At 45.7% G+C, this 25,704-nt stretch overlaps 6 protein-coding genes across 6 annotated transcripts; 3 read left to right on the plus strand and 3 right to left on the minus strand.

The window, feature by feature from the left end:
- Positions 1 to 301: 301 nt before the first annotated feature.
- Positions 302 to 6,951, plus strand: BDB00DRAFT_879080 (Golgi CORVET complex core vacuolar protein 8-domain-containing protein; the record flags this gene model as incomplete). Its single annotated transcript, XM_053127823.1, has 9 exons — positions 302 to 687; positions 811 to 1,208; positions 1,299 to 1,408; positions 1,501 to 1,881; positions 1,945 to 2,041; positions 2,114 to 2,911; positions 2,982 to 3,220; positions 3,292 to 3,576; positions 3,661 to 6,951. 9 exons carry the CDS (start codon positions 302 to 304, stop codon positions 6,949 to 6,951), a joined length of 5,985 nt encoding a protein of 1,994 aa, XP_052973227.1.
- A 338-nt stretch (positions 6,952 to 7,289) lies between these two features.
- BDB00DRAFT_879081 (mitochondrial carrier domain-containing protein) lies at positions 7,290 to 8,939 on the minus strand (the record flags this gene model as incomplete). Its single annotated transcript, XM_053127824.1, has 6 exons — positions 7,290 to 7,735; positions 7,818 to 7,914; positions 8,046 to 8,284; positions 8,419 to 8,570; positions 8,635 to 8,687; positions 8,838 to 8,939. 6 exons carry the CDS (start codon positions 8,937 to 8,939, stop codon positions 7,290 to 7,292), a joined length of 1,089 nt encoding a protein of 362 aa, XP_052973228.1.
- Positions 8,940 to 9,549: 610 nt separating this feature from the next.
- Positions 9,550 to 15,520, plus strand: BDB00DRAFT_161147 (P-loop containing nucleoside triphosphate hydrolase protein). The gene is made up of 14 exons (XM_053116285.1): positions 9,550 to 9,835; positions 9,935 to 10,603; positions 10,692 to 10,824; positions 10,906 to 10,926; positions 11,039 to 12,094; positions 12,197 to 12,267; positions 12,364 to 12,484; positions 12,618 to 12,722; positions 12,818 to 12,878; positions 12,960 to 13,237; positions 13,310 to 13,917; positions 14,163 to 14,724; positions 14,864 to 15,172; positions 15,301 to 15,520. Exons 1-14 carry the CDS (start codon positions 9,686 to 9,688, stop codon positions 15,357 to 15,359), a joined length of 4,203 nt encoding a protein of 1,400 aa, XP_052973229.1. The 5' UTR covers positions 9,550 to 9,685; the 3' UTR covers positions 15,360 to 15,520.
- On the minus strand, positions 15,429 to 16,391 carry BDB00DRAFT_857223 (uncharacterized protein). The gene is made up of 2 exons (XM_053125810.1): positions 16,104 to 16,391; positions 15,429 to 15,961 (listed from the first exon to the last, which is right to left on the minus strand). The coding sequence occupies exons 1-2, from the start codon at positions 16,180 to 16,182 to the stop codon at positions 15,672 to 15,674; spliced, it is 369 nt and encodes a 122-aa protein (XP_052973230.1). The 5' UTR covers positions 16,183 to 16,391; the 3' UTR covers positions 15,429 to 15,671.
- A 187-nt stretch (positions 16,392 to 16,578) lies between these two features.
- On the plus strand, positions 16,579 to 17,813 carry BDB00DRAFT_857225 (translation protein SH3-like domain-containing protein). Its single transcript, XM_053125811.1, has one exon. It carries the CDS (start codon positions 17,072 to 17,074, stop codon positions 17,567 to 17,569), a length of 498 nt encoding a protein of 165 aa, XP_052973231.1. The 5' UTR covers positions 16,579 to 17,071; the 3' UTR covers positions 17,570 to 17,813.
- Positions 17,814 to 19,795, minus strand: BDB00DRAFT_965640 (MEMO1 protein). The gene is made up of 7 exons (XM_053129788.1): positions 19,462 to 19,795; positions 19,238 to 19,343; positions 19,031 to 19,099; positions 18,711 to 18,823; positions 18,513 to 18,624; positions 18,315 to 18,455; positions 17,814 to 18,199 (listed from the first exon to the last, which is right to left on the minus strand). The coding sequence occupies exons 1-7, from the start codon at positions 19,505 to 19,507 to the stop codon at positions 17,845 to 17,847; spliced, it is 942 nt and encodes a 313-aa protein (XP_052973232.1). The 5' UTR covers positions 19,508 to 19,795; the 3' UTR covers positions 17,814 to 17,844.
- Between the last annotated feature and the right edge of the window lie 5,909 nt (positions 19,796 to 25,704).

The following is a 25,704-nucleotide window of genomic DNA, read 5'->3' on the forward strand; positions in this document are numbered from 1 at the left end:
TTTCTGTAGTGTGCTGTGTGTGTGACACGAAATCAGTATGTCGCTTAGCAAATGTTTATCGATGCTTTTTAGGTGCCTCACGCAGGACAGCACCCCTTTGCCCAGCATTTTGAAGCCCGCTTTTGCTTATGAACAAGCGCGGCACCTACATATCTTCTACAGCCATACCAACACTTTTTTTACCGCAACTCTTTTCTTCTTCCTCTCCTTCTTTTCAATTAAAAAGCGGCCTTGCAGTAATTGTGTTTGGTTCCCTAGTCACTTTCTAATCTTCAAGCCCTCGATTCATAAAGCCCCCATAATGGATGCGAGGTCACAGTCTGTCGAAGACTTTGACCGCGAAAGCAGTAGTAGCAGTAGCACCAACACCGACAACAACCATCTCGCACCTACTTCCATGGAGCGGACCAGCAGTACAAACACCATAAAGTTTCGTAACAACTACGATGCGCTGTTAAAAGAAGTGCTAGAAGAGACTTCTGAAGACGAAGACGAAGACCTTTTAAACAACATTGACATTGACATTGACATTGATACCGCTACAGCCGAACTGCCTGACGAACTTCGTGCAGCACTGGAAGATCGGCAAATTGCGGACAAGTATCTCGCTACTCTCAAAAATTATATGAGCCATCGCCGATCGCACTCACTTGGCTCAACCACCAGTCTCAAGGGCGACTACTCGAGGTGAGTAGTAAGAAAGTGCGAGGAAGGAGCGAGGAAAACATGTATGCGTGGTGATAGTGTGCAAGAGAGTGAAGGACCGACCGACATAACATTTTCTTATATAACAACTCACTATTTATGCAGCCCCAATACCCCGATACAGCCAACGTTTTCGCATCATCAACAGCCAAAACCATTTTTTCGTGCACAACCCGACCCACTTTCTAGAATTCTCGATGCTGTGCCTTATCATACCCGTCTTGTCAATGGTGTCCAACCCTTGACCGTACTCGAGCAAAAGTTTCATGCGCTACGTATTCCCGAACTTGATTTACCAACCGTCGCGGACGGCATTATCCAATCGCGTCTTGGCGACCTATACAAAATACAAGACGAACTTAATATCCACCTACACGGCGGTCCGCTCGTGAAAAATACCAGCATGGCGTATAAGATCGGTGAAAAGAAGAAGCATAAAGTCATGAATCTACTGGATGAAATTAGCAAAGAAATAGGCCTCTACGAAGAATTTGTAAAGCGAGGTAAGTGACTTACTTCTTGGTCGTCCCAGCTCCCACCGCTTCGTCCAGATTGTCAGTTATAAGTATTGATATATTTCTGTCTTCATTCAGCACACTATTTGACGCTGGAGAGTATTTTGAATGAAGTGGATAGTGGTGATGAAGAATATTACCCTGAGGATAATGAGACTATGTTGACCGATTCGAGTCTGAATCATTTCGTACGTTTTATTAGTCTCTTGATCGGCATCTTTCTGTTGCATGGTATTTTAGTGAAAGGCATATTGGGATATTAATTATACGCTGTCAATAGGAATCGTCTTCGGATATATCACGCGCAACACCAGGCACTCCGGTTTCACCAGCAACATTCTCGCCTACACCTTCAGCTATCACATCCAAAACGCCTCGACGAATTTCATCTAATCCAGCTCTCTCCTTATCGGCTGAGCAGCAAGCAAAACTGACTAACGCAGTAGTCATGCGATCCGCTTCTGAACAAGATAACCGAAGTGTATCTCGACAATCTTCAGAATTCGGTACATTTGCTTCTGATCGATCACCTTCTGTATCGCTTAATGTTGAGGATGTCGAACCTTGGGAGGCATTTAAATGGACGTCCCTTAAAAAGATATCGGATCAATTGTATGCTGATGAGATGAGACGACATAATGGCCTTGTATCAGTAGTAGCCGTAAGTTTCATCGTAATAAATGTTCTAATTGGGAATACTTGCTCACCGATTGTCTCTTTCTAGGTAAGCGGCGTAATAGCAATTGGCACTACTCGAAGTTTGGTGTTCGTGTATGACTATTCGCAAAACTTAAAGTGTATTTTGGGCGACAGTGCACGGGGTATGTGGATGTTAGTGCTGGAGGAGGGGAAAAAGAGATGCATACTAAATAGCATGTGAAACATAAACATAGCTGTGGAGATCGGCTCCGTGACATCTCTGGCAATATCTGCAGACCACACAACAATCGCTTCTGGCCATAGTCAGGGCTACATTGTAGTGTGGGATATCAACAAGCCTGCCAATCCAGTTCGAATCATCGATCCAATACCAGCCAGCCAGGCAACAAAGTCATTAAATGCTCAGCAACATCAACAACAACAAACGCTACGAAAAGAAGGTCATGTTAAAGGAGCAGCGATTCTTCATATCGGATTTGTTGGTGTGAAAAAATCCGATATTGTATCAGGAGACGACCAGGGCATGGCCTTTTACCATGTATTATACAAGGTTGTAATGGTAAATGCTGTCGACACTACGCGTATCCTCGGTCGGTATCAGAACCTTTCATTTCCTGGACTGGACAATGGAGGCATGGGCGAAATGCCAAAGCCGAGAAGACCCAGCACCGTGTTTGCCATGCAGCCGCTGCCTTTGGGTCAAATAGCCCATCCCGCAGAAAATTTTGGTCTCGTAGCTTTGCTTACGCCTTACAAAATGATCATTGTTGGTCTCAAACCGACGCCTCAGACCCAGTACAAATATTTGAAACCTAAAGGCGCTCCAGCAATCACAACCTCGTCGACCGCCGAGAATAACAACGACCATCCAGACGCTGAATCCAGGCAACAACAATCACAGCAACAGCAGCAGCAAGAAACGAGGGACGAGCAATTTGGCAACAAAACGCCCAGCGAGAATCTCGCGGGATGTCTGGCTTGGCTTCCAGTGATGAAATCGGATATATCAGGCGAGTCAACTGGCGTCAAAGGTAAGCTACTAGGCCAGTAAAGATGAAAATCTTGAGATAAAGAAGTATGTTAATGATCTTTTGCAAATAGATAAGGGTGCCAAACCTACTACCGCACCTAATGATCCTATGCTGGCTTTTTCGTGGGGAAACCATCTACTTATTCTTCGCGTCGGAATCGAGAGTCCAGATGGCCCCCATGCGCCGGTTCGAGGTGCTCGCAACACAAGCAGTAATAAGAACAAGCGTGGAAGCAAGCTGGAATTTGTAAAATATGGCGAACACAAATGTCGGGACGTGATTGTCGGTCTGCAATGGATTAACAGACAGGTACGTTCCTAGGGGCCCCTGACAGAGCTTCTTTTTCTCTCTTTTCCAAATATACTTATGCAAGCACATAGATTTTGGTTCTTATAACACCCAATGAAGAGATGATACTCTTTGATCCGAAAAATATGGTTGAGACCGAAAGAGCCAGTATTCGAAACAAACAACTTGTCTACCATGATCGTTTTAATTCACCGTTGGGCGACCTGGTGACCGAAACTACTACGGCTCCTGCTCAAACGCAGCAACTTCAACAGCAGTCAGGTCTTGGTATCAATGACGTGTTTACGCCATACAGGACTGTTGAAATGGCATACTATCATTCGATAAGGGCCTATAAAGGAAAACTTTTCTTATTGGTAAGTGAGGTTTACGTTGCTGATGAAAGAGTTTCTCTTATCAACGTGCTTCAAACATGTTAATATTCCCTTGAATTTTCAAAGGGACTGAACAAACTTTATATCGGTGCACTGCTGTCTTGGGCAGATCGGATAATTGCTCTTGTTCGCGCTGGCGACTTTTTAGAAGGCATTGAGCTTGCGACACTCTTCTACAACGGCAGATATACCCAGACCGTTGTTGGTTTACCCGAAGACGAGAAAGCTCGCAAGTACACGGTGGGCGAGAAACTGAAAGAGCTATTGGATGCATCCCTGAACTATACTTTCTCACCTACACGAACGTACGAAGGTATGGCTGACGAGGCTGCTGATGGCGTCGGTGGCGGCGGTGGTGCTGTCTTATTCAAAGACCTTGCCTCTGGATGCACAAAGGCGTGTCTCTCGATGGATAATCTGGAGTACTTGTTCGATGTGGCCTACGAACGATTTGTCGAGTCAGATGTGCGTGGTATCTTCCTCGAAGTCTTGGAACCGTATATTCTGCAGGACAAGGTATCGGATATTCCACCTGCTGTCATGAAGGATCTGGTGAACCATTATTGTTCCAAACGCATGTTGGCACAGCTGGAACAAATTATTTGGCACGTGAACCCACAATGTCTGGATATCGATCAAATCGTAAGCGTCTGCCATCGAGAAGGACTCTATGAAGCAATGATGTATGTATGGAACAGAAGCATGGATGACTACGTCAGCCCTGTGGTGGAAATGCTCAAAGTGATTCGATCCGTGATTAAAGATGAGAGCACAAGGCTTGCCGTGTCCCAAGAATTCAATCATTATCCCACCGGTGAGCGCACGCGTCTCACGAGTGCTGCTAGTGGTAGCACAATGGAGTTGGTTGTAGACGAGCCAGAGGAGATCACAACTAGTCCTCGGAAAAGTGCAGAAAAGCTGTTTGACTATTTCAAGCTTATCCTCACAGGACGGACATTCCCGGATGGCTTACCCATGGCTACTTCAAAAGCAAACGAAGCACGAAGCGCTGTTTACTCTTTCGTGTTCTCCGGACGCTGTGTCATCTGGCCAAAAATTGGTGGTAGTCTGGTATTAACTGCGGACGACGATGATCAAATGTCCGAGCCAACATACCCGTACCTACGTCTACTTCTACGATTTAGCACCAAGAAATTCTTAGAAGCACTGGAGATCGCATTCGAGGATCCATGGCTGAACGGCGGTGAAGATATTTTGACTTCAACATTAGAGGAGGATCTGCAAGGAAAGGTCATTTCGCGCCAAATCATTGTGAACACCCTTTTGGACGTCATGGGAGGAGGACACTCAGGCAACGGACTTCCACTTCCCCCTCCACGACCAAAACAGTCGATATCCGCATCGACCGTGCACTCTTTCAGCAACCACGGAACGAGTTCGACCAACACGACAGTGGATCGCGAAAACGAAAGCCTAATACAGCTTTATATGTTTATCGCTTCCAATCTTCACAAGTACACGACATTTATCCTATTACCGCCAACCACACTGCATAACATTCTTGTCCGTTTATCTGACGATCACGACCCCAACACACGACAAGAGCGCCAAGCAGCCGTTCAAAGTCTGCTCACAGTATACAAGCCCATGAATCCGGATCAAATGGTTTCTTACTACGAAGATGCAGGGTTCTGGCAAGTTTTGGAAAGCGTTTATCGACGTGAAAAGAAATACGGCAAGCTCGTAGAGGCGAATCTCAAGGATGATGAACGACGGACAGAAGTTTTTGATACCGTGTACCGATTGCTGGATGAACGATCGGATTTGAATGACAAGAAGCGAAGCGAAGTCAAGAGCATTTTCATGATCCGGATATCACAGTTCGTTGAAATAGACGGACAGAAAACAGCTGAGATCGTGGAGGCGTTTTTTAACAGCAGCCATGAGGAGGCTGTTCGTCGGTTAGAAGAAGATCAAGAGTTCGACGACGAGGAGTATCACGACACGGCCAATCAACGTGTCTTCCTGTACCTTCGCGGCTTACTAGAACCAGCTACAGACGTGGACGAGATGGAAAAGGCAGCAGCGACCAACAAGGTGTATGCGCCTCCGGCAATACCTAATGTCAGCACATCCATCCACGAACGATATCTCGAGCTTATGTGCCGCTTCGACCCCTCCGGAGTATACGACTACCTCAATACCAAGCTCGTGAATGACGTGAATCTAGACGCTGTGCTAAAGAGCTGCGAAGAGTACGAAGTCATTGATGCGGTGGTATGGATTATGGAAAAGAGCGGCAATACTCAAGGCGCGTTGGAGAAGATGCTCAGTGTAGCAAAAGAAAAAGTAGAGGCGATACTACAGATAATTCGAGATCACACTCATGCCAAGAGTGTGTGGACGTTTGAAGAGCAAGGTGTTGTCAGCAGCTGCCTTATCGGCTTAAATGGCGTACTACGAGTTGGAACACGATTATGCGAAAACAGCAGCAACAGCCACTCTGCTGCCGACGAACACGACGATCATGTCGAGTCGCTATGGTTCCGCCTACTTGATTCATATGTCGAGTCTTCAATCGAGGTACTTAATGCGCTGACCGCAGCAACTAAACCACGAGGGTTACAGCAACACATTGTCTCGTCCTTCAAATCGTTGGTACAGTCCATCTTAACGCATCTCCTACTATCGACTTCTCCACAAGTATCGTTGCCACGGCTATTGTCAAGGCTCATCGAGTCTCAGGCACGAGGTGAAAACACCTTTGCAGATTTTCGCGATATCTTCCGAAGCATGCTGGACACGTACAAATACGAAGGAAAACTCCTAGAAATGACCAATCGACTTTTTGACCGAGATCTCTTCAAAGGCGTTGAAGATATGGTGCGCGGTAAAGGACGAGGATGGCGGCCACGGCGCGCTGTCTGCGACATCTGCGGTGAAGGTATCCTCGATATCTCGCTTTTGGAGCAACCATTGGCTTGGAATCTGGATGATGATGAAGACGACAACGATGAGAGCAAGGTTAAGGTCATTGAAGATGCTGGTAAAGACGGTGACGACGCGGATGCCGAAAAGTCAGGCAAAGAACAGCCGCTAGATGTACAGAATAATAGGGATATCATGGTATTCCGCTGCACTCACGCCTATCATCGACAATGTCTCGAGTCAACGCGACAGTCAAGTGGCGAGGATCGATGGCAATGTGTTATCTGTCACCATGGCGAAACTGCAAAAGAAGACCAGCAACAAGTGCGACTGCAGGAACAGCAGCAGCGACAACAGCAAAGCAATACCGATGAAGAAGTACAAGAGCAAGTCCAGGAACAAGAGCCACCACCGCCACCTAAAAAGGAGAGCAAGGGGAAGGAGCGTGCAGTAGTATCACCTCATTAATTTGTAATACCATGTCTATATGTATACCGTTTGTTTGGTTTGTTTATACTTGAAAAGAGTGTTTACAAGAACATAGAAGAATCTAGTAGTCTAAAGAATTATGCATTCAAGGTGTGTGCGCGTGTTGTGGATGTTTAATGGGGTTTAGCAGGGGAGGGGGAGGGTGTTGTTTTTTTACAAGAGGGGGATAAAATGAGATGGGTGGAATTGTGAGTGTGTGTATTTGTAGTAGGAAGAAGAAACGTGTGTTAATGTGTGCAGTTGTGGGATGACAAAGAAGAAAACAGTTGTACAGATGAAATTGAGAAAAGATAAAAAGTAAGAAACAATTGACAGGATTATTTTGGAAGAAGCTTTGCTGCTACCTCAGAGGGTGGCCACTCCCCTCGGTTCCGCAATGCTTCTTCCACATGCAAGATTTGTTCATAAATAACGAACATGACGGCGCTCTGCAAACTGGTCCAAAACACCCGCGGTCCAACGCCTCTAAATAAGCCGCCCAGCCCATGGTTTTTATAGTTCCACATCATGCCTTCGAGAATGCCGCTGTAATGCTTCGGCCCCATCTGCTGGTTATTTGAGGGACCGGTACTTGATGGTGGGTTATTTGAACCTGATCCGCCTTTCTTCTTGCTTTGCTGTGTCTGTAATAACGTCTTCATAAGATCTAACGGTGTTGTTATAGCGCCGGCAAGGCCGCCTGCCATCGAACCCGTCAATAAGTCAACGCCGATGGGTAAGTGTTCGCCATCGTACTGCTTTTTAGCGAATTTTTTGAATTGTTCTATTTTACCCCCCCATCCTTGATTAGTACTATGTCCGTAGCCTTAACCGTATCGAATCCAACCAACAGCCCAATGACTAACCATAACATGCAAACTGTAAAGCGGAATAGGGAACGTCGCGAAGAATTGTAGCAGTGAATCCATGGAACAATGCACCGAATCCATCGTATTTTACAATCTATTTACAAGAGTGTCAGTATCATTACTATGCAAGCTCCAATTTCAAAATCCATATAATTCATCCCCTTCTATAGACCCTATCCATATTTCCTCGAAGGATTGTTATACTAATATCGTATATAAACATACCACTTTAGTTGCATGCCAAGTGCCTCGGTAGTTGTACCCACTTATAAAATGAGGGTTGTTATATCGACCTTGGAGTTGCATACGTGTTTTCAAGACTTCAGAAGGGACGTAGAATACAGATGCCAAAAGGTCGCCAAGGGAACCAGCCGTCAAGTGAGAAACCACTTCTGGCACATTATAACCTGTCAAAGTCCGTTTCGTAAATTCATAAGCGCTGAAATAAAGTGTTGTCGCAGGAACTAAAAGCAGTACACATGAGATACGTCATCTGAAAGTTTAGTTTACGTATGTTTATACTTGTTTAGTGGACCTCTCTGGTAACCCCTAGTCTCAAGGCCCATACTCAACAAAGACAAAGAAAACAAAAACTCACGAGATCCGAGCATAGCAGGTGTAATGCCTGCATACAGTCCTCGTAATACACCTTCTTCCTTCCAAATGAGTCTGTATGCTTGCACCATGTTGTGGTATTTTGAAGGTCGGTGATGGGGTTGTCCTTGCACACGAGTTTTAACGGTATCTACGCTATATTTGTACACATGAAGTTAATTTCTCTGCTTAATATTCCTCTCACTCTGATCGACAATACCTGTGCATCATGAAATCGCCAGAAGCGCCACCGATCGCACCAGCAACAATCGTCTAAGAAAACGCGCGTCAGTTGAGTGTTTGCATAAGCTTTTTTTTAGTTGGGTGGAAGGGAACGACGACAACGACGGCATCAATAACAACGTCTTTGCGCGATCCATTCGTGTTAAACACCCAAGAGGTGAAAAAAAGCGTGAGGCTTACATCAAAATACGGTGGAAAATTTATGTTGGCATCCAGCCGTGTTGACGGTATATTGAGATGCTTCCCACTAGCTTCCGGACTCGGAGCATCAGAAGCATGCATTGAACGATCGAGCTTTGACAAGAAATATAGTAAATATAGCAGAATACTTCCCCACGCTTGGGAGGCAACGCATCAGTCTAAAGTCCGGAGTCTAAATCGGTCCGATGAGTGATACTGAATTTCATGTGGATTGCTTTTCCTTGCGGCTTGCACACTTTTTCTTTGACCCAGCACTTCTACACAATTGGTGAACTCTTGCAGCTTCCTGAATTATGCTACTGGAGTCGTCTATGGCAAAAATTTTAGATAACACTCGTGCTCTTATCGTTGTATCTGGGTCGGCGGTGGCGATACCTGTGCACCATGAAGTATGTATAGTACTCTGTACGTTACGCGTCTACTGGACATTCTATATGAAAGACAATATCTTATCCCTTCTTACGGATTTTTTCTGTTGGCATAACCACAGAAATATATTTTTCGATGCCACACCAATGCTTTTATGCATCACGATTTGCGTCGTGACGTTTTGACGTCCAACTTAGCTAATGCTGGTGGATCAACCATACCAACAGTTGCCAGGACAGTATCCCTTCAATGTCTTCTTCCATGTATTAAGTCACATGAAGGAGGATAAGCGGTTCCCTCGTGTACTCACACAGTTCATGCACTGATGATATAAGACGAGCTGTCTTTATGGCCATCGAACCCGGTGAATTGTAGATCCGTAGAACTCCGGTACGTCCCTGAAGTGAGCGTTTTAGGTTTCTGACAGCCTTGAAAGCCTACTTGATCAGCAAAGATAAATGCCACCAAAGAAATCGAAAAAGAACGAAACACCGCCTCCTGTTGCCAATCAAGGCAAAAAGAACACGGGGCGCAAGCATATTGTGAAGAGCGGTAATGTTGGCAACAACACTAAGAATGCCAACGATGATCAACAACCGTCTGAAAAGGTTTGTAATGATCTGCCTTACCGCAGCAATTAGGATCCTTTTCCGAAATCGTTTTCCAAAGAATGCTGAATTCCTTCTGCCCCTCTGTGTATACTTTAGAAATCCATCTTTGGTGATTGGACAGGCAAAGTACCCGTTTCACTTTTACACGAGCATTGTCAAAAGCAAGGCTGGGAAAAGCCGACGTTTGATATGGCGAGACGAAAACAAGGATTTATCGGCACGGTTCGACTCGGCAAACGCAACAAAAAGACAGCACAAATCCAAACAGTGACGCTGACACCACCACAAGATCTATGCCTGCCAACAGCGATAGAGGCAAGACATCTGGCAGCCACGTTTGCATTGCATCGTATCAATTCGCATATGCCCATGTATCGCATTTTACCACCACAACATCGTGATTATTGGCAACAATTTGAACGTTTGAAAACAAAAGATAATGCATGGCAGTATGTACCTGATCCGTTCGGCGTTCAGCCTCCGGCTCCCAGTACCAAGTCGTCGTCGGCAATGGATAGACGGCCTGTCAGAGAAAGTGCCAATGCTGCTATCCCATTGTCCCAACAACAGGCTTCGCGTTTAAAAGCGGATCAACTCGAGGACGACGATGATGATAATAATAGAAATAAGCGACGAGCTGGTAACACGGCTTTGGATGAAAAGTTACGGAAATATTGGGAAAGTTTGCCGGCAGTGCATATGAGCTCTGAGAACAGAGAACTTGTCGAAGATGTTGTGAAAAAGTCAAATATAGTTTATCAACCGGTACGTCGTTGTCTTACTTTGTGTGAGAATGGTTCATTTAATTTGTGTACATATCGTATTTATGTTATACTGTGCTGTTGTTTATAAGGTTGGTACGACAATAGCTGCCGAGGAACGCAAAGAAATTGAAGAAGGCTTAGTTCGCATGGGCTTCCGTCCTTCTCACGTCGATGAAGCATTAGAGTACTGCAGTGATATGGCTATGGCATTGGACTGGTTATGTAAGTTATGTTTCCCACCCGCTACTATCTGTTTCTGTTAATTAAATAACTTATATTCAATGTTTTATCTATGGATAATAGGCCTTCATGTGCCTGAGGATGGTTTGTATATAGAATTTTCTATCCGATTAACCTCTCGGAGGGGGTTCTATTGATTGTCTCCAAATTATTCTAACCAAGTTGTTGGTGGTACGTTGTGTTACAATTGCGTTAGATCTCCCACCGACGTTCATGCATGCCAACTACAAACCTACCATGACAACGATATCACATACGACGCAATCTCTTGGTCGCGATTGGTTGATCAAGCGGATGACTGGATTTGGATACCCGGCTAATATCTGCCAAGAAGCAATGGAACAGTGTCAAAACGACGATTTGAAAGCACTTGGACTTCTCCAATGGCGACTTGCGCACGGAGATGAACCAATGCCAACAAGTACACAACAAGAAGAAGCACTTGCTGTTGACGCGGAAGAGCTTGAAACAATATGGCAAGAAGAAGCTGTGGCATTGGAATCCATATATGGCTCCAATTTTGAAAAACTCTTAACTGAAGAGGACAAACAGAAGCGACTCCAATTTCGTATAAGCCTTCATGCCAACATCACACATCGTGGCAAGACACGTCAAGTGCCAGTTATACTGGAGAGCACCTTTGCCAAGGACTCACAGTATCCGAATACATTGCCTATATTCACTGTGGTCTGCGACAAGCTGCCGTCTTATCTCAAGCTATCTCTTATCAAGGGAGTCATTGCTGAAGCAGAAAAGAACCTGGGATTACCCATGGTGTACATGTGCGCCGAGTGGCTTCAAGAACACGTGGATGACTATATTGCCAATCCACCAAAATTGCGAGACATCACAGAGGGTATTGCATCCATCGTTGCGCTCCCACAGTCTTCCTCTGCCCAAAAGAAGAAGCGACGGAAGAACGGTGCAGAAGAGCGTCGTAACAGACTGTCAAAAGAAGATCATGCCAAGATCTCTCAGCAACTCAAGGATGATCTACATACGATGCGAGCGTCGGATGCTTATGCGCCTCTGGGCAAGGTCAGAAGCAAATTGCCAGCAGAGAGTTTCCAACCCAAAGTTGTTCAAGCGGTGCTTGAGAACCAGGTCTCTATTGTTTGCGGTGAGACGGGTTGTGGTAAGACGACGCAGGTACCCCAGTTCATCTTGGACACAGAAATAGAGAACAACCGCGGATCTACATGCAATATCATCTGTACCCAGCCTCGCAAAGTGGCAGCTATTGGTGTTGCAGGTAAAGGAGAAGAGAATATTCTTTTTCTGTCTATGCGTCGTGCTTGTATGTTTATGAAAGTTCCAGATGGAAGATTGCGAAACTGACATTGAGGTAACTTAGAACGTGTTGCTGCCGAACGTTGTGAAAAGATTGGAGGCTCTGTCGGCTATGCTGTTCGTGGAGAAACCAAAGTAAGTGCCATTTACGCTTTTGTTTGTTTGTTTGTTTTCTTACGTTTATTCTTGCATGCATTGCATAAATGGTGTAACCAAAACTTTTGTGCAAAGGCCTCTTCCCAAACAAGACTTCAATTCGTCACTACAGGTGTGTTATTGCGACGCTTGCATAGTGACCCATCCTTGGGAGGTATCAGTCATGTGCTGATCGACGAAGTGCACGAGCGATCAGGTAAAATAATCACAAGCATCATTGTTTGAGAGGAAAATGAAAGAGCTCCCAAAATTAATGAATTGGTTATGTTGTTATTGTTGCTATTATATGTACTACTACGCACTCCAACAACTCTAAATCACGCATACAGTTGATAGCGACTTTTTGCTAATCATACTTCGGCAAGTACTGAAGAAGCGCAAGGATCTGAAAGTCGTTTTGATGAGTGCAACTATCAATCAGCAGGTATTTGCAGGTATGTAATATAACCTGGCAGCTTATCGCTGGAACTATGCAGCTCGTATAATGTACCTACACATGTATATTGACCCTGAAACGTTTCTTCTTCAGACTACTTTGGTGGGGCACCCGCTATAGAGATCCCTGGCTTTACGCATCCAGTAAAGGATTAGTAAGTCGTTCCAACCGCTGTTGTGATTGTTTGTTTGTTCGGCGTGTTGCACAACAGCAACTAACACTCAACCTTAATTAGCTACTTGGAGGATGTTATCAGCATGACATCGTACGTGTCAAGATTGCCGATGCCAAAGCAAGTAGACAAAGGAGAAAAGGGAAGTCAATGGGCACAGTGGCAGCTGCAGCTGCTGGATGAAGGCTACGACGAACAAACGGTGCAAACGATGGCGCGTTATCGCAATCAAGACAAGATAGATTACGATTTGATTACGCACGTAGTGAAACATATTGTGGAGAACGGAACTGTACGGATCGATCATGGTGCGCAGCCAGCTATTTTGGTCTTCATGCCTGGTAAGCTGATGCATCCACGAAGAAACTTTTATGTTGAAGACACGTATTCTTAATCTGTTACAATGTACACAGGTGCCATGGAGATCAGGCGTTGTGTTGAAGCCTTGCAGGGTGCATTGTTACCGCGATCTTCCGCTACTGAGAGATATGCGATCCTTCCACTGCATGCAAACTTGTCCCCTCAGGAGCAAACCAGCGTATTCAAAAAAGTGTCGCCAGAGGTGTGCAAGATTGTGGTTGCCACCAATGTGGCAGAAACATCCATCACAATTGATGGCGTTGTTTACGTGATTGATGCGGGGCGTGTGAAGGAAACGCAATACGATCCATCCAACAGCATGATGCGCCTTGTCGAGACGTGGGCGTCGAGAGCGTCCTGCAAACAGAGGCGCGGTCGTGCTGGCCGTACTCGGCCCGGAGAATGCTACAAGATCTTTAGCAGAGACACCGAGGCGCGCAAGATGCATGCGCAACAGGTGCCGGAACTGCTGCGCACTCCATTGGAGCAGCTGTGTCTGCAGGTCAAATCCATGGGCGAGTTTGATGTCAAGAGCTTTCTGGGCAATGCGATCGATCCGCCGTCGGTGGCTGCGCTTGAGAGTGCTATCCGTACCCTACAAGCCGTGGATGCCATCGAGACAAGTCCCCGCGGCGAGCTTACGCCACTTGGAAAGCACATGGTAAGTCCATAATGATCGCTCTCAGCCTTGTCATGATCCCTCTCACACACTTTATAGCCCCTCAAACCCACTTCCCCCCCCCAACACACATTACATGACTCCTCCCCCAAATGGCTCGATGTAAAGAGAAAGTCAAAGGGAGGAAAAGGACGAGAGAAGGAGTTGCGACGAAGGGGGAGGAGGAGGAGGGGGGGTGAGCTCATTCCGAAATAATTCTAAAAACAACATTGGCTCTGATACACTAGGCATCCATCCCTGCTGACTTGCGAATCGGCAAAATGCTGCTGATGGGGTCAATATTCAGCTGCCTGGACTCGATCTTGACGATCGCCTCGATCATGTCACTCAAGTCGCCGTTTACGGCGCCCATGGAGAGACGGGAAGAAGCAAGGCAATGTCGCGAACGGTTTGCGCTGGGCAGCAAAAGCGACTGGATCACCGACATGAACGCCTATGAGAGATGGCATCAGATTGTGAAGGGAGGAGGAAAAGGCGGGGGGATGCGTGAGGCCCGGCGGTTCTGCGAGGAGAACTTTCTGTCGTTTGCAACGCTGTCCGAGATCGGATCGCTCAGACGACAGTATGCGGATGCGCTGGCGGATATTGGTTTCTATGACAGGCGATGCGGGGATGCGTACAACCGCAACCATGGCAACGTGAACCTTGTCAAAAGCATTGTCTTTGGAGGGCTGAATCCGAACGTGGCGAAGATTCGGATGCCGGACGCCAAGTATGACAAGGTGCTCAGTGGCACGGTGGAGCGGGAAAAAGAGGCGAGGGAAATCAAGTTCTTCACCAAGGAGGATGGTAATATGCTGAAATATCTCTGGTGTAACATTGCACACGCTCACTGTGCGCCTTTCAGAAGGGGGCAATCGCTAATCACCTGTTGTTATTGTTGTTTCGTTCTCTTTCTGCTGCTGTTGATGCTGTCTTATGTATGTAGGCCGTGTGTTTCTGCATCCATCGTCGATCCTGTTTGGCTGCAACAGCTACAACAGCTCGTTTCTGACCTACTTTTCGCGCATCGAGACGAGCAAGGTGTTTATCCGCGATGGCATGGAGGTGCCCTCGTATGCAGTTCTGTTTTTTGGCGGTCGTGTGGACATTGATCATTTCGGGCGGGGCCTCAAAGTGGGCCAGGACGGATGGATAAAGTTCCGCGCGTGGGCACGCATTGGGGTCTTGGTGAATCAACTGAAGCGACTGCTGCATGCTGAGCTGGACAGCAAGATCCAAGACCCCGGCATTGATGGTAGGGCATAGTGGGCTTCGCTGTGTGTGTGTGTGTGTGTGTGTGTGTGTGTATGGAGAGAGAAGAACTGTCTGTGACCCAAAACCGGAATTAATGCTCGTTCTTGCTTTCTTTATTTTCGTGTGCAGTATCTGCAAGTAGGGTTGTGCAGACCATGATCTCACTGATAACAAATAACGGCGTCTAAATTAGGAAATTCGAGCGGACACATTTGCCAAAGTGTAAAAATAAAGCAGAAGAGACACAAAAAATGCAGTAGAGTATGATATTTTATATTAGACGAAATTTTGATTAATAAACTGTGCATACAAGACAAAAAACATGAGTGATGGAGAATGGCTAGAGGGTAGACGATGGTGCTGGTATGTGTACAAGAGGCGGTGGAAGAGTCAGATATGATGGTCATGGCAGTGGTGGTGGTGGTGGTGGTTTTGGTAATAATGGTATGAGTAGTAGTATGTATACGGCGACGGGGAGGAGGAGACGATGACAGAGGGATTCAGGCGCAAATGTCGCAGGGGGGTATAGTGTGCTGTGGCTGCTGCTGTTGCTGCTGTCCGTCCTCGTCAGACGACGGCGGCAGTGGCAGCGACGATGACGACAAGGATGATGATGATGATGATGGCTGGTCCTTTTCTTCTGCGGTTGTGTTGCTTTCCTCGTCACTGTCACTGTTTGCTGCCTGCTCATTCCGCAGCTCCTCCATCTGTCGTCGTATTTCCGATTTGAGTGTAAGGAGCTCAAACATGTCGTGGTATGTCAATTTCGCCACTTCCTGTGCTGTTCGATCTGTGAATGAAAACAAAGAATTAGTGTCTGCGGGTGGGTGGGCACTGCGTTATGGAAGGGTGGTGCAACAAACAAATATTTGTATGACCGTGAATAAGCTGTGGGGAAGAGTGGATAGAGAGAGAGAGAGAGAGATCGTTACCGTATTCTTCGTTTGCAAAGGTGCTGACCAGCTCGACCTGGCATGAGAATTGAACACGTTTGGTATGCGAAGTCATCATCGATGTGGTTACTGGTGGTGGTGGTGGTGGTGTTGGTATATGCTGCTGATGGGTTTACAAGCAAAACGAGCGAGGTGTGGAAAGAAGAAAGAAAGAAAGAAGAGCAGGAAACGACTTTGCAGGAAGAGCAAGAGAATAAAATAGACACATAGGGGGGGCCACCCCCTCCCCCTCCTTTTATACATTATCAATCGGGAACAGGAAGGAGGGGGTGGGGGTCTCAGTCAGATAAATCAGTGGGTGGGCCAGAACTAAGCCTGAGTAGTAGTCCCGCGGAAAAAGGCCATAAACACGTTGTTGCTAATTTTGTATGCTTGCCATTTTACTATTATTATTACTACCACTACCACTTTGTGTATATTCTGCCTGCTGTCGACTGTCCATACGCAGGGCCCCCCCCTCTCTCTCTCTTTCCTACTACTACTACTACTACTACTACTACTACTATTACCGACCCCTCCCCCACCCAAGCATCCTCCCAAGCGATATCCACCCCCCCAAAAAAAAATAACAGCTTCTGCACTGTTGCCAGCTTACACTTTCCCTTATGCGTCAGAATCTCCTGATGCGGGCAGAACATTGCATGCATCCATCATTAGCCAGTGCAGCCTTGTTAACACGCCCCTCTCACGCTACACAGATGAGGCCATCTTTTTTAATCCTGGTTTTTTTTTTATACTGATTTCACACCCCGCTGCCATCGCGCTTAGCGAAAAATTAGAGTGACCATGTTTACTTGTTTTTCCTGAAACTGCCCTGCATTGCCTGCCATGAATATTCTAAAATCATTGACTGCACGTCTCCAGCCCAATGCCACTGCCTCCAAATGTAAAGTCAACTTTTACAATTATAGTAAAGTACGTTTGTAGGACGCGAATCCTGTACCCTAATGCGTTTTGTTTTATTCGCCCCAATGACAGTGAGCTATAGCACGGCAGCAGCAGCAGCAGCTACCAAACCCAAACGCAACGTCATGGAACTGATCTCAGCACAACAGATCGAAAAGGCCAACCATGACGGACGACGCGAGTTGTTCTCACGCAAAAACGGAGAGGGCGTGCGACCGGGATCGGTTGTCTTGGTGGAAACGTTCAACGGCCCTGGCGAAAAGACATCGTCGACGTTTATGGGCGTATGCATTGCCATCCGCCGCAAGGGCATTGACACCTCGTTTACGCTGCGCAACATTGTCATGCGCGTTGGTGTTGAACAACGGTTCTCGCTCTACTCGCCTCTTGTCAAGAGCGTCAAGGTGCTCCAAAAGCCCACGGAACTGCGTGTCAGACGTGCCAAGTTGTTCTACCTCCGAGACCAGCCTGGCAAAGCATTCACATCGCTCCAGAGCTTGTGGAAGCAAGAGCAATTGGAAAAGCAGCAACAAAAATAGACTTTCTTTGTTCCATCCCTCGACACACGTGTACTACATACGCACTCACATACGCACTCACGCACGCTCACGCACAACATATACATCATGCAACATCTCCCTTTTGTTTTTGTTTCTTTTTTTCCTGTAAATACACTCAACAATGACAACCAACCTAAAGAAAGCTCTTTTAATCATCACTCTGCGCTGCATTCTTTTACCGTATCTCAGCTAAACAATACAATGAAAGCCGTTCCCCACCCCCCCCGCCCCCTTGGTTCCTCTTCCAAAGCAACCTAGTCAATGTACACGTATGCGCTGGCATAGCTGACACTGCTGTCCCTGACGCGCTGACATGGGTTGCTCTGTGCATATTTGGTGAATTGGATGCGCGGTTGCTTGTTTTGGAGCGCTGCAAGGGCGCACAAAAGCACGCCAATGGGATGGCGGCCGCAGATGGTGTTTTTGGTGGTACGCAGGTATTGGGAAAAGGCGGTATGGTCGAGCGACTCGATATGACGCATCCCTTCATGATCCATGTTGCTGATCGATTCATGGATCGGGGGATTAGTCACGCTGTCACTTGGCCCGAGCCGTACAAGCCCCTCGCGGTCGTTCGGTTGATAATACGTGTAAGAAAACCGGAGCCCCCTACAGGATAATATAAAGGTTCTGTTTGTGTCAGTGATCCCCTTTGCTGCTTAACGTGACACTTTCTGCTTTGAATAGCCATGGATGATGCTGCTTATTGGACTACTGTTCGTACCAGTGACAAAAGTCTGACGATACGATAAACAGCGTTTTCGGGTCGGCAAGATAGCCTGACAACAGCTCGCCAAACAGCTTTTCCTTGCTGTCGTCAATGGCCCCCACCATGATCGGAACCACCTTGATGCGATCTAGTTTGCTGCTTCTTCGTCAGTTCAGCCGAACTCTTTTGTCGCTCCTTCTCCCTCTCATTTACCTGCTGAAGATTTTAGCCGTATAAGGCAGGTGCATTTCAATGCTATGTTCGTCTTCGTCGACGTCTTTGTTCATCCATTGGAACTTTCCAGTCTCGTATAACTCTTGGATGGCTGAAAGAGATACGTCACCATATCCCATCAAGTAAACAGTCAGGATCCAATCATGGACGGGTGTTACTGAATGCTCGGATACTCACTTGCTTTATCCAAGGTCAAGTTGCCAATTGGAGTGTTGTACGTATCGCATTTAGATAGTGCACAGCCATCAAGATAAACGTGATGGGATGGTCCTAGGATGAACACACGCTCTCTTTTGGTGTGAGAGGGTGTAAGGATTGTTAAATAAAGCAACTTAACAGTTTGTAATATCACTTGTACTCTTCTTCCCTCCTTTTCTCCTTCCTCCCCTTTTCCCCCCATCTCTCCTTTAATAAGTTCTCTCTCGTTTAACCGATATAGCAACACCAACAAGCTCCTAGCGCGCATGCACTGACATAATACAAAAGGTCGACATTACATTTCTGACACGTCGATGCATTTGTACGCATATGCAGCCGTGGGCCCACTGTAGCTGTAACCAGCATGACTAGCAGTTACGGTACATAATAAAGAAATATAAGAAAAGAAGGTTAGTCTTTGTTAAACCCTTCAATTTCTTTTTAGATCTGCCCCAAGGGAAGAGAGATAATAGCGAACTATCACACACACTCGCATAAGGACTTACGGTGCAATAATGGCACGGGCTCCTTTAATAGGATAAGACTCTCCTTCCTCGGTCGAGGACGATACATTACCCAAATACTTGTCCAGCTCCGCATTCAACCGTGCATCTGACAACGCACAAAGAGTTAAAGAACCGATTGCTAATTAACAGTGCATTCTCTCTTATAGGCGGCGTTCAACTACAACAGGCTTACTGTTGGCAATTCCTCAGAGAAAGATGCTTACTCGAGTCTGTGTACCAAGAACCAGCATGGGTTGCAACGCGATTCATTGTATAAGTAGTTGACTATTGGGAAACTGCTGTGGGAGATAGTACAGGATAATACTACACGTAAGGTTTTGGTCCCGTGAATGTATGCGAGTGTGTGAGAAGAAAGGATTCGGCACCAAGGAGGGGGAGGGGCCACACACTAAAACGCATGGAAATTGTGTCACCACCCTACTTTATGGCCACGGGTGCGTGATCTAATTGGCGGTAGTAATAAATAGTACCAATAAGAAATGGTGTATGAGAGAGAGAGAGAGAGAGACGGACTATGCATTACGCTTCTTTTTTGGTTGCGCCGTCCGCCATATAAACATAGACACTCAGACTAGAAGGATGGCAGCAAGAGATCACGATGCACAGTGAGATGCAGCACGTGTTCTATAAACAGCTCCCTTTAGTAAACCGGGATCATCAAGGGTGCAGCATATACACAAACATAGTTCTCGCACACACATTCACACAGAGCTGGAGCTGAGCCAGATTGTACATCAAGCAGGTTAGCCATTTTTATATAAATACGGCTAACCGCAGCCCATCTTTTTTGCTTCCCTCTTTTCTTAACAACTTTAATAACTTTTTTTGCTCTCTTAACCTTCCCTTTCGATCTACAACTATTACAAAACCATGGCATTGCACTACATCATTGCGTTTCTGGCCGTCATGAAGGCCGTCGTACATATCACTGCTGAAGACCAGCAGCAATCCTACAATAACAACTACAACAGTAGCAACAGTTACTACTATACCAAGGATGACGAGTCTAGTGCTACATACAAATCACCATCATCCCATACTACACAAGCTCAGCAGGTTCCTGTACCGAACGACGATGAATGCTACGATGACTACTATTCTTACAACTCGGACTCATCATTAGCGTACCTTCACACTGCTTCTAGCGCACGAGTCCATTGATGACAATATCGTCCACTCATCCTCTCTATATCATCTCCCTTCTATACCATACTCAGAAGTATGAAGATTCCCAATCATCTTCTCAACTGTATATGTTTTTTCATAGCCATCTCGGCCCCATTGTAGTTTTGTTTTTCTTCTTTGTCCCCTTTGTTGTTGTTCTTCTTTTCCTTCTTTACAATTCACAAACCACGCACACATACAAGTACATATATAGCAAACTCCCAAATCCGCACATATGATATCTTTTTCTTATCCATTAAAGCGTCGAATACAACACAATACCATATATATTTCAAATGGCAACTTTTAAAAGCCAACAACGTCACGGATTAAGAAAATAATTAATGGTGCTTGGCAAGTTTGGCACTTGACGGAGGTAGTGCGCTGGCAGCGGCGCCAAGATTCATGAATCGAAAATGCCAAGGAAGAAGCGTAACTTGAGCGCATTATTACAACACCACATTCAATTACTGCTGCATGCTTGTAAAACGCTTTAAAGTTCTCCTTCTTTTTCTTACTTCATGTCTGCACTAATTCCACATGAAAATAACATGTGTTGCATACACTTTTTTCAGAAATTACTGGCGCATTTTTGGGATGAGAGCTGGCGTTACACAAGAGGAGTAAGAGGCGTAGTGGCAAGGATGAATCTGACGTAGAAGTAGAAGGGTATACTAGCGTACTATCAGAAAATAAAGTGGCACATTATTCTATCGTTTATTACTTTGAGAATGATGACAGCTACATTTATCCACGAAGACGGTCATGGCAACATGGTTGGTGATGAAGGCGAAGACGTTGCTGTCATAGAAATGGATGTCGATTATGAAACCTACCCACTCAATTCGGTCACCAATTTCAATGAGTACATGTCCTTGAAGCCACCTGAAAAACCTGTGAAGGAACCGAAAGCAGTCGAGGAACAACCAAAAGCGAAAGCCAAAAAGGGACCGAAACGACTGCAGGCACGATACACTGATGCACAAAAAGAACGGCTGTTTTACTTGGTGTATGAAGAGGGCAAGTCCGCTAGAGAGGCGGCTCTCGAGCTTAAGATTGCACCAAGGACTGCCCAAAGATGGGTGAAAATGGATCAAGACAACCCTGATCCTGATGGTGGTTTACCAACCACAGCTAGTAAAACCACACGCCCTGTTGGAAGACCATCCAAACTGGGGGAGGAGCATGCGGCATTCTTGACCAACTTGGTTGATGAAAACCCATCCCTTGCCCTTGACCAGATGATGGAGAGTCTCACAAAGCAATTTGAAGGATTAGAGGTGTCCAAAACAGCACTCTATAATTTTACGACTGAAAAGTGCAGAATCACCTTCAAAAAAGCACACTTCCACTCCGTTGAAAGGAACTCGCCAGCTAAGATCGAGGAACGATTCAACTGGGTGACACGTTGGCTAAATACTGATATGGATTTCTGCAGCAATTGTGTTTTTATCGATGAATCCGCATTCCATATCAACATGAAACGAAGCTCGGCATGGTCAACAAAGGGTACTCGAGCAACAGTAACTGTACCAAAGACGAGGGCGAAAACCACCACGATTCTTGGTGCCATTTCGCCATATGGCGTTGTGCAAATATCTGTAAGATTGCCAAAAGCGATGCCTCCTTCCAAGAAACGAAAAGCCGCTGGAAGTACCAAAACTGCTTCTGCTACCAAAAGTGGAACGGTCACCGGCCACTACTTCAACTTTGTTGCTAGTACATTGGATGTGATGGACCAGCATGAGGAGTTCAAAGGGAATTATTTAGTGATGGACAATGCACCTATTCACAAACACGACGACATCGCTAAATATATCCAAAGCCGTGGTTATGGGTGCATCTATCTTCCCTCTTATTCACCCGAGCTCAATCCCATTGAGCAATTCTGGTCAGTGGTGAAGGCCAAGTTGAAGCGTCACAGGCTTTTGGAGGAAGAGACCTTGACTTCGCGGATCAGGGATGCATGCAATGAGGTGTATTTTAGCGATCTGAAAGGCTTTTGCAAATATTCAGTTTCTAAGTTTGATGATTGTTTGCAACGCAAACCTCTCTAATAAATATGCCTATCCCGCTCAGTGAACATTGCTTCTTTGTTTAAAAGTGACGAACGATAGATAATGCGTCACTTTATCTTCTGATAATACGCCAGTACTCCCTTCTGCTTTTGCGTCAGATTCATTCTTGGTACTACGCCTCTAACTCCTCTTGTGTAACGCCAGCTCTCATCCCAAAAATGCGCTGAAAAAAGTGTAACTTGTACACTATTTAGGAATAGGTCATAAAATGCCAGCTAGCGGTCCATTCCTCCCATTCACCTTTGTTTCCCAATCCAATGCATGTGAACGATTGTCCTGCTCTAGCCCAGCATGCCCATCATCCAACTTTCTTGATCCGAGGGGATTTGAGTTTAAAACGCTCAAACATAGAACATCATCCAGTTTCAGAGAAATCATGATTTGTAAACTGCCAGCTAGCAGCCCATTCCTCCCATTCACCTTTGTTGCCCACACCAATGCATGTGAACGATTGTTCTGCTCTAGCCCAGCATGCCCATCATTCAACTTTCTTGATCTGATGGGATTTGACTGAGCTACGGTCAAACAAAGAAGTATCATAGCAACATGAGAAACATCAATTGATTAATGATTTGTACACTGCCATCTAGTAGCCCCTTCCTCCCACTCGCCATTTTTACCCAACCCAATGCATACGAACGATTGTCCTGCTCCAGCCCAATAGTCCCATCCTTCAGCTTTCTTGATTCGAGAGGATTTGAGTGAACAACGCTCAAACACAGAAGTGTCATCCAAGCAACAGAAAAGTCTACTTAATTTCCAGGTCTTCCGCTCCCAACTTATTTTGCCTCTTCTTCCCATTCTCAACTGTTGCCCCACTCAAGTACAACTACCACCTGCGAACGATTGTCCTGCTTCAACCCACCATGTCAAGCATACGATTACCTTGATCCGATTGTCTTTGACTGAATGGCATGTCCATGGCGTGTACACAGCCTTCTTATCACTCTACTTCAACACGTGTCTTTCTTGACACTTCGCCTTCTCTTGTACACACTCCCCTGCCACAACCAATCGTAACAGCGTTCGATCCTGTAGCTTCCATTAGCAAGGCCTTTACTCCATTGTCTCGAACAGCGTTCTCTCTGCTTGCAGCAACTTGCCTTACAGCCGCTTTTTACGTGAACAGCAGATAGCCATCGTATAGAAGCAGCATTATTTACGTGAAGCAACTTGCTTTGGTACAAAAGGATTCCTATGGATGATTCCATATCAGTTATGAATACGCCATAATACAAACAATCTTCACCTGCTCGAGCCGTGATGGAAAATGATCCAGCAAGGAAGGGCCAATAGCCGAATGGGAAAGGAAGCAGCAATCGCATGGCACTTTCAATCAACATTTTGAGCTTGCAATGGTTATGATGGGTGGATGGATACAATCAAGTTGGAATGTCTTTTCAGTTACTTGATACATCGTCAGCCGGAAATGAATGGCGAGTTCATGGCGTGTACACAGCCTTCCTGTCACTCTACTACAACACACGCCTTTCTCGATACTACACACAATGTCTTGCATTCTCGTCTACCATAACCAAACATAACAGCGTTCATTGCAACAGTTGCTATCAGCAAGTTCTTCATTGTCACAAACAGCGTTCACAGCCTTGTCATTCTACTACAGCTCAGGTCTTGCACACTTCTCTTCCTCCACAACCAAATGCAACAGCAGTTGCATTAGCAAGGCTTTGACCCCATTGTCTCAAGTTACATGCAACAACATACTTTGGTGCACATGGATTCCAATGGATGGTGTGCCATATCAGCTATCATGTACACCGCAATACAAGCAATCTCCACCTGGTTGAGCTGCAATAGAAAGTGACCAAGAAAGAGATGGATCAACAGCCGGATGGGAAAAAGAAAGTACATCAGCAAGCGATCACGTGGCTCTTTTCAACCAACATATTGGATTTGCAATGTTATGGATGTATGGATGCAATCAAGTGCAGCGATGAGGAAGAAGTACTTGAATGTCGCTTTGCCTATTTGTCGCGTTGTCAACAGGGAAGATGGATCATATCACGTGGATGCGGCTGAGGATGATGATGGATTGGATGGAATCGAGTAAAAGGTTTATGATATTCTATGCACAGAGACCCACATTAGCGTCACTACAATTACTAGAGATGATCATTACATTATAAAATAAACCTTCTTTATCCCTAGCAGACATCATAACATTCATGCCATTGCTAGTAAATCCTTGTATACATCAAACATATCTTTAGCTTTTTGTAAATCGACATGGCGTGCATGGCAGTCAAGTCTAACAATCTTTGCTTAATAGCCGGGCAATTGGAACTCCTCGTTCGTGATATCATTCAAATAGGCGTAGTATTGATCCTTCAGGTCTCGTCTACTGTTGTAATGCGACCTTTTACTGCTGTAATGCTCAACTGCCCTAAGAGCTGAGCATCAACTCATACAAGCGACAACGTATACGATGTAATGAACCAATTGCAAAGGAGCTTCAGGGGGAAGAAAGGGTTGTTTATTCGTACTCTCTAACGGCACTAATGCATGAGTGTTTGAGAAGTACTAACAGCCAGCCGACACTTCATAACACCGCTCGGCTTGTTACACCAATTCTAGCTATTCACAATGAGTGAAGACCTCTTTTCATGTAGCATCACGCTTACAGCGAGTATAATGAAAACAGAAATACAATCGTTTCTCAAATTTCTACAATCAATCGTGGAATCCTTATGAGAGCAAAACTGCTCGGCTTGGTCCAAAGCACCTTGTGTGCGAGTTTCACCATCGAGGTGGGCAACCCCAAATTTCGCCATGTCGTCACCAGCCAAACACACATCGGGTTGACCTCTTTAATTTGTGTTTGACAAAATATTTTTGGCTTGTGCAGGCATATTTGTAACTACATCCATAACGGAACTCGTGGTATCTTGAGATGATCCAGTCATTTGGTCTCAGTGATGGAGTGTTTTTATCTAGGATACATGCCTAGAGGTCTACCAGAGTGCTTGTGAGAGTGAGGGTTAACTCCGATCTTGTATCCTGGTGACGTGGTTTTGGCATGGTGCGAAGCAGCAGCAAAGCCAGCCTTGGAATAGACCTCTGCTACTTTTATTTTACCCCACATCGGTTTCAAGGTTGGCTCTCCTCGGTGTCAGCAGTAGTCCTTTAAGGACGCCCTAGTGAAAGCAGTGGGATCGTAGATTGTCATGTGTGCTGGATTTATCC

This window comes from Zychaea mexicana, assembly GCF_025766255.1.
Source record: "Zychaea mexicana strain RSA 1403 chromosome Unknown BDB00scaffold_159, whole genome shotgun sequence".
In the NCBI taxonomy this organism is placed as follows: domain Eukaryota; kingdom Fungi; phylum Mucoromycota; class Mucoromycetes; order Mucorales; family Lichtheimiaceae; genus Zychaea; species Zychaea mexicana.

Bases quoted from the DNA above. Each gene is read 5' to 3' on its own strand.
- BDB00DRAFT_161147 (XM_053116285.1), top strand. From the start codon at position 9,686: ATGCCACCAAAGAAATCGAAAAAGAACGAAACACCGCCTCCTGTTGCC. The intron at 10,927-11,038 runs GTTTGTATATAG...CAATTGCGTTAG, and splicing joins CCTTCATGTGCCTGAGGATG to ATCTCCCACCGACGTTCATG. The intron at 12,095-12,196 runs GTAAAGGAGAAG...GAGGTAACTTAG, and splicing joins GGCAGCTATTGGTGTTGCAG to AACGTGTTGCTGCCGAACGT.
- BDB00DRAFT_857223 (XM_053125810.1), bottom strand. From the start codon at position 16,182: ATGATGACTTCGCATACCAAACGTGTTCAATTCTCATGCCAGGTCGAG. The intron at 15,962-16,103 runs GTAACGATCTCT...TTTCATTCACAG, and splicing joins CTTTGCAAACGAAGAATACG to ATCGAACAGCACAGGAAGTG.
- BDB00DRAFT_857225 (XM_053125811.1), top strand. From the start codon at position 17,072: ATGCGTTTTGTTTTATTCGCCCCAATGACAGTGAGCTATAGCACGGCA.
- BDB00DRAFT_965640 (XM_053129788.1), bottom strand. From the start codon at position 19,507: ATGAATCGCGTTGCAACCCATGCTGGTTCTTGGTACACAGACTCGA. The intron at 18,824-19,030 runs GTAATGTCGACC...TCACACCAAAAG, and splicing joins TGCATCGACGTGTCAGAAAT to AGAGCGTGTGTTCATCCTAG. The intron at 18,625-18,710 runs GTGAGTATCCGA...TATCTCTTTCAG, and splicing joins CTTGACCTTGGATAAAGCAA to CCATCCAAGAGTTATACGAG.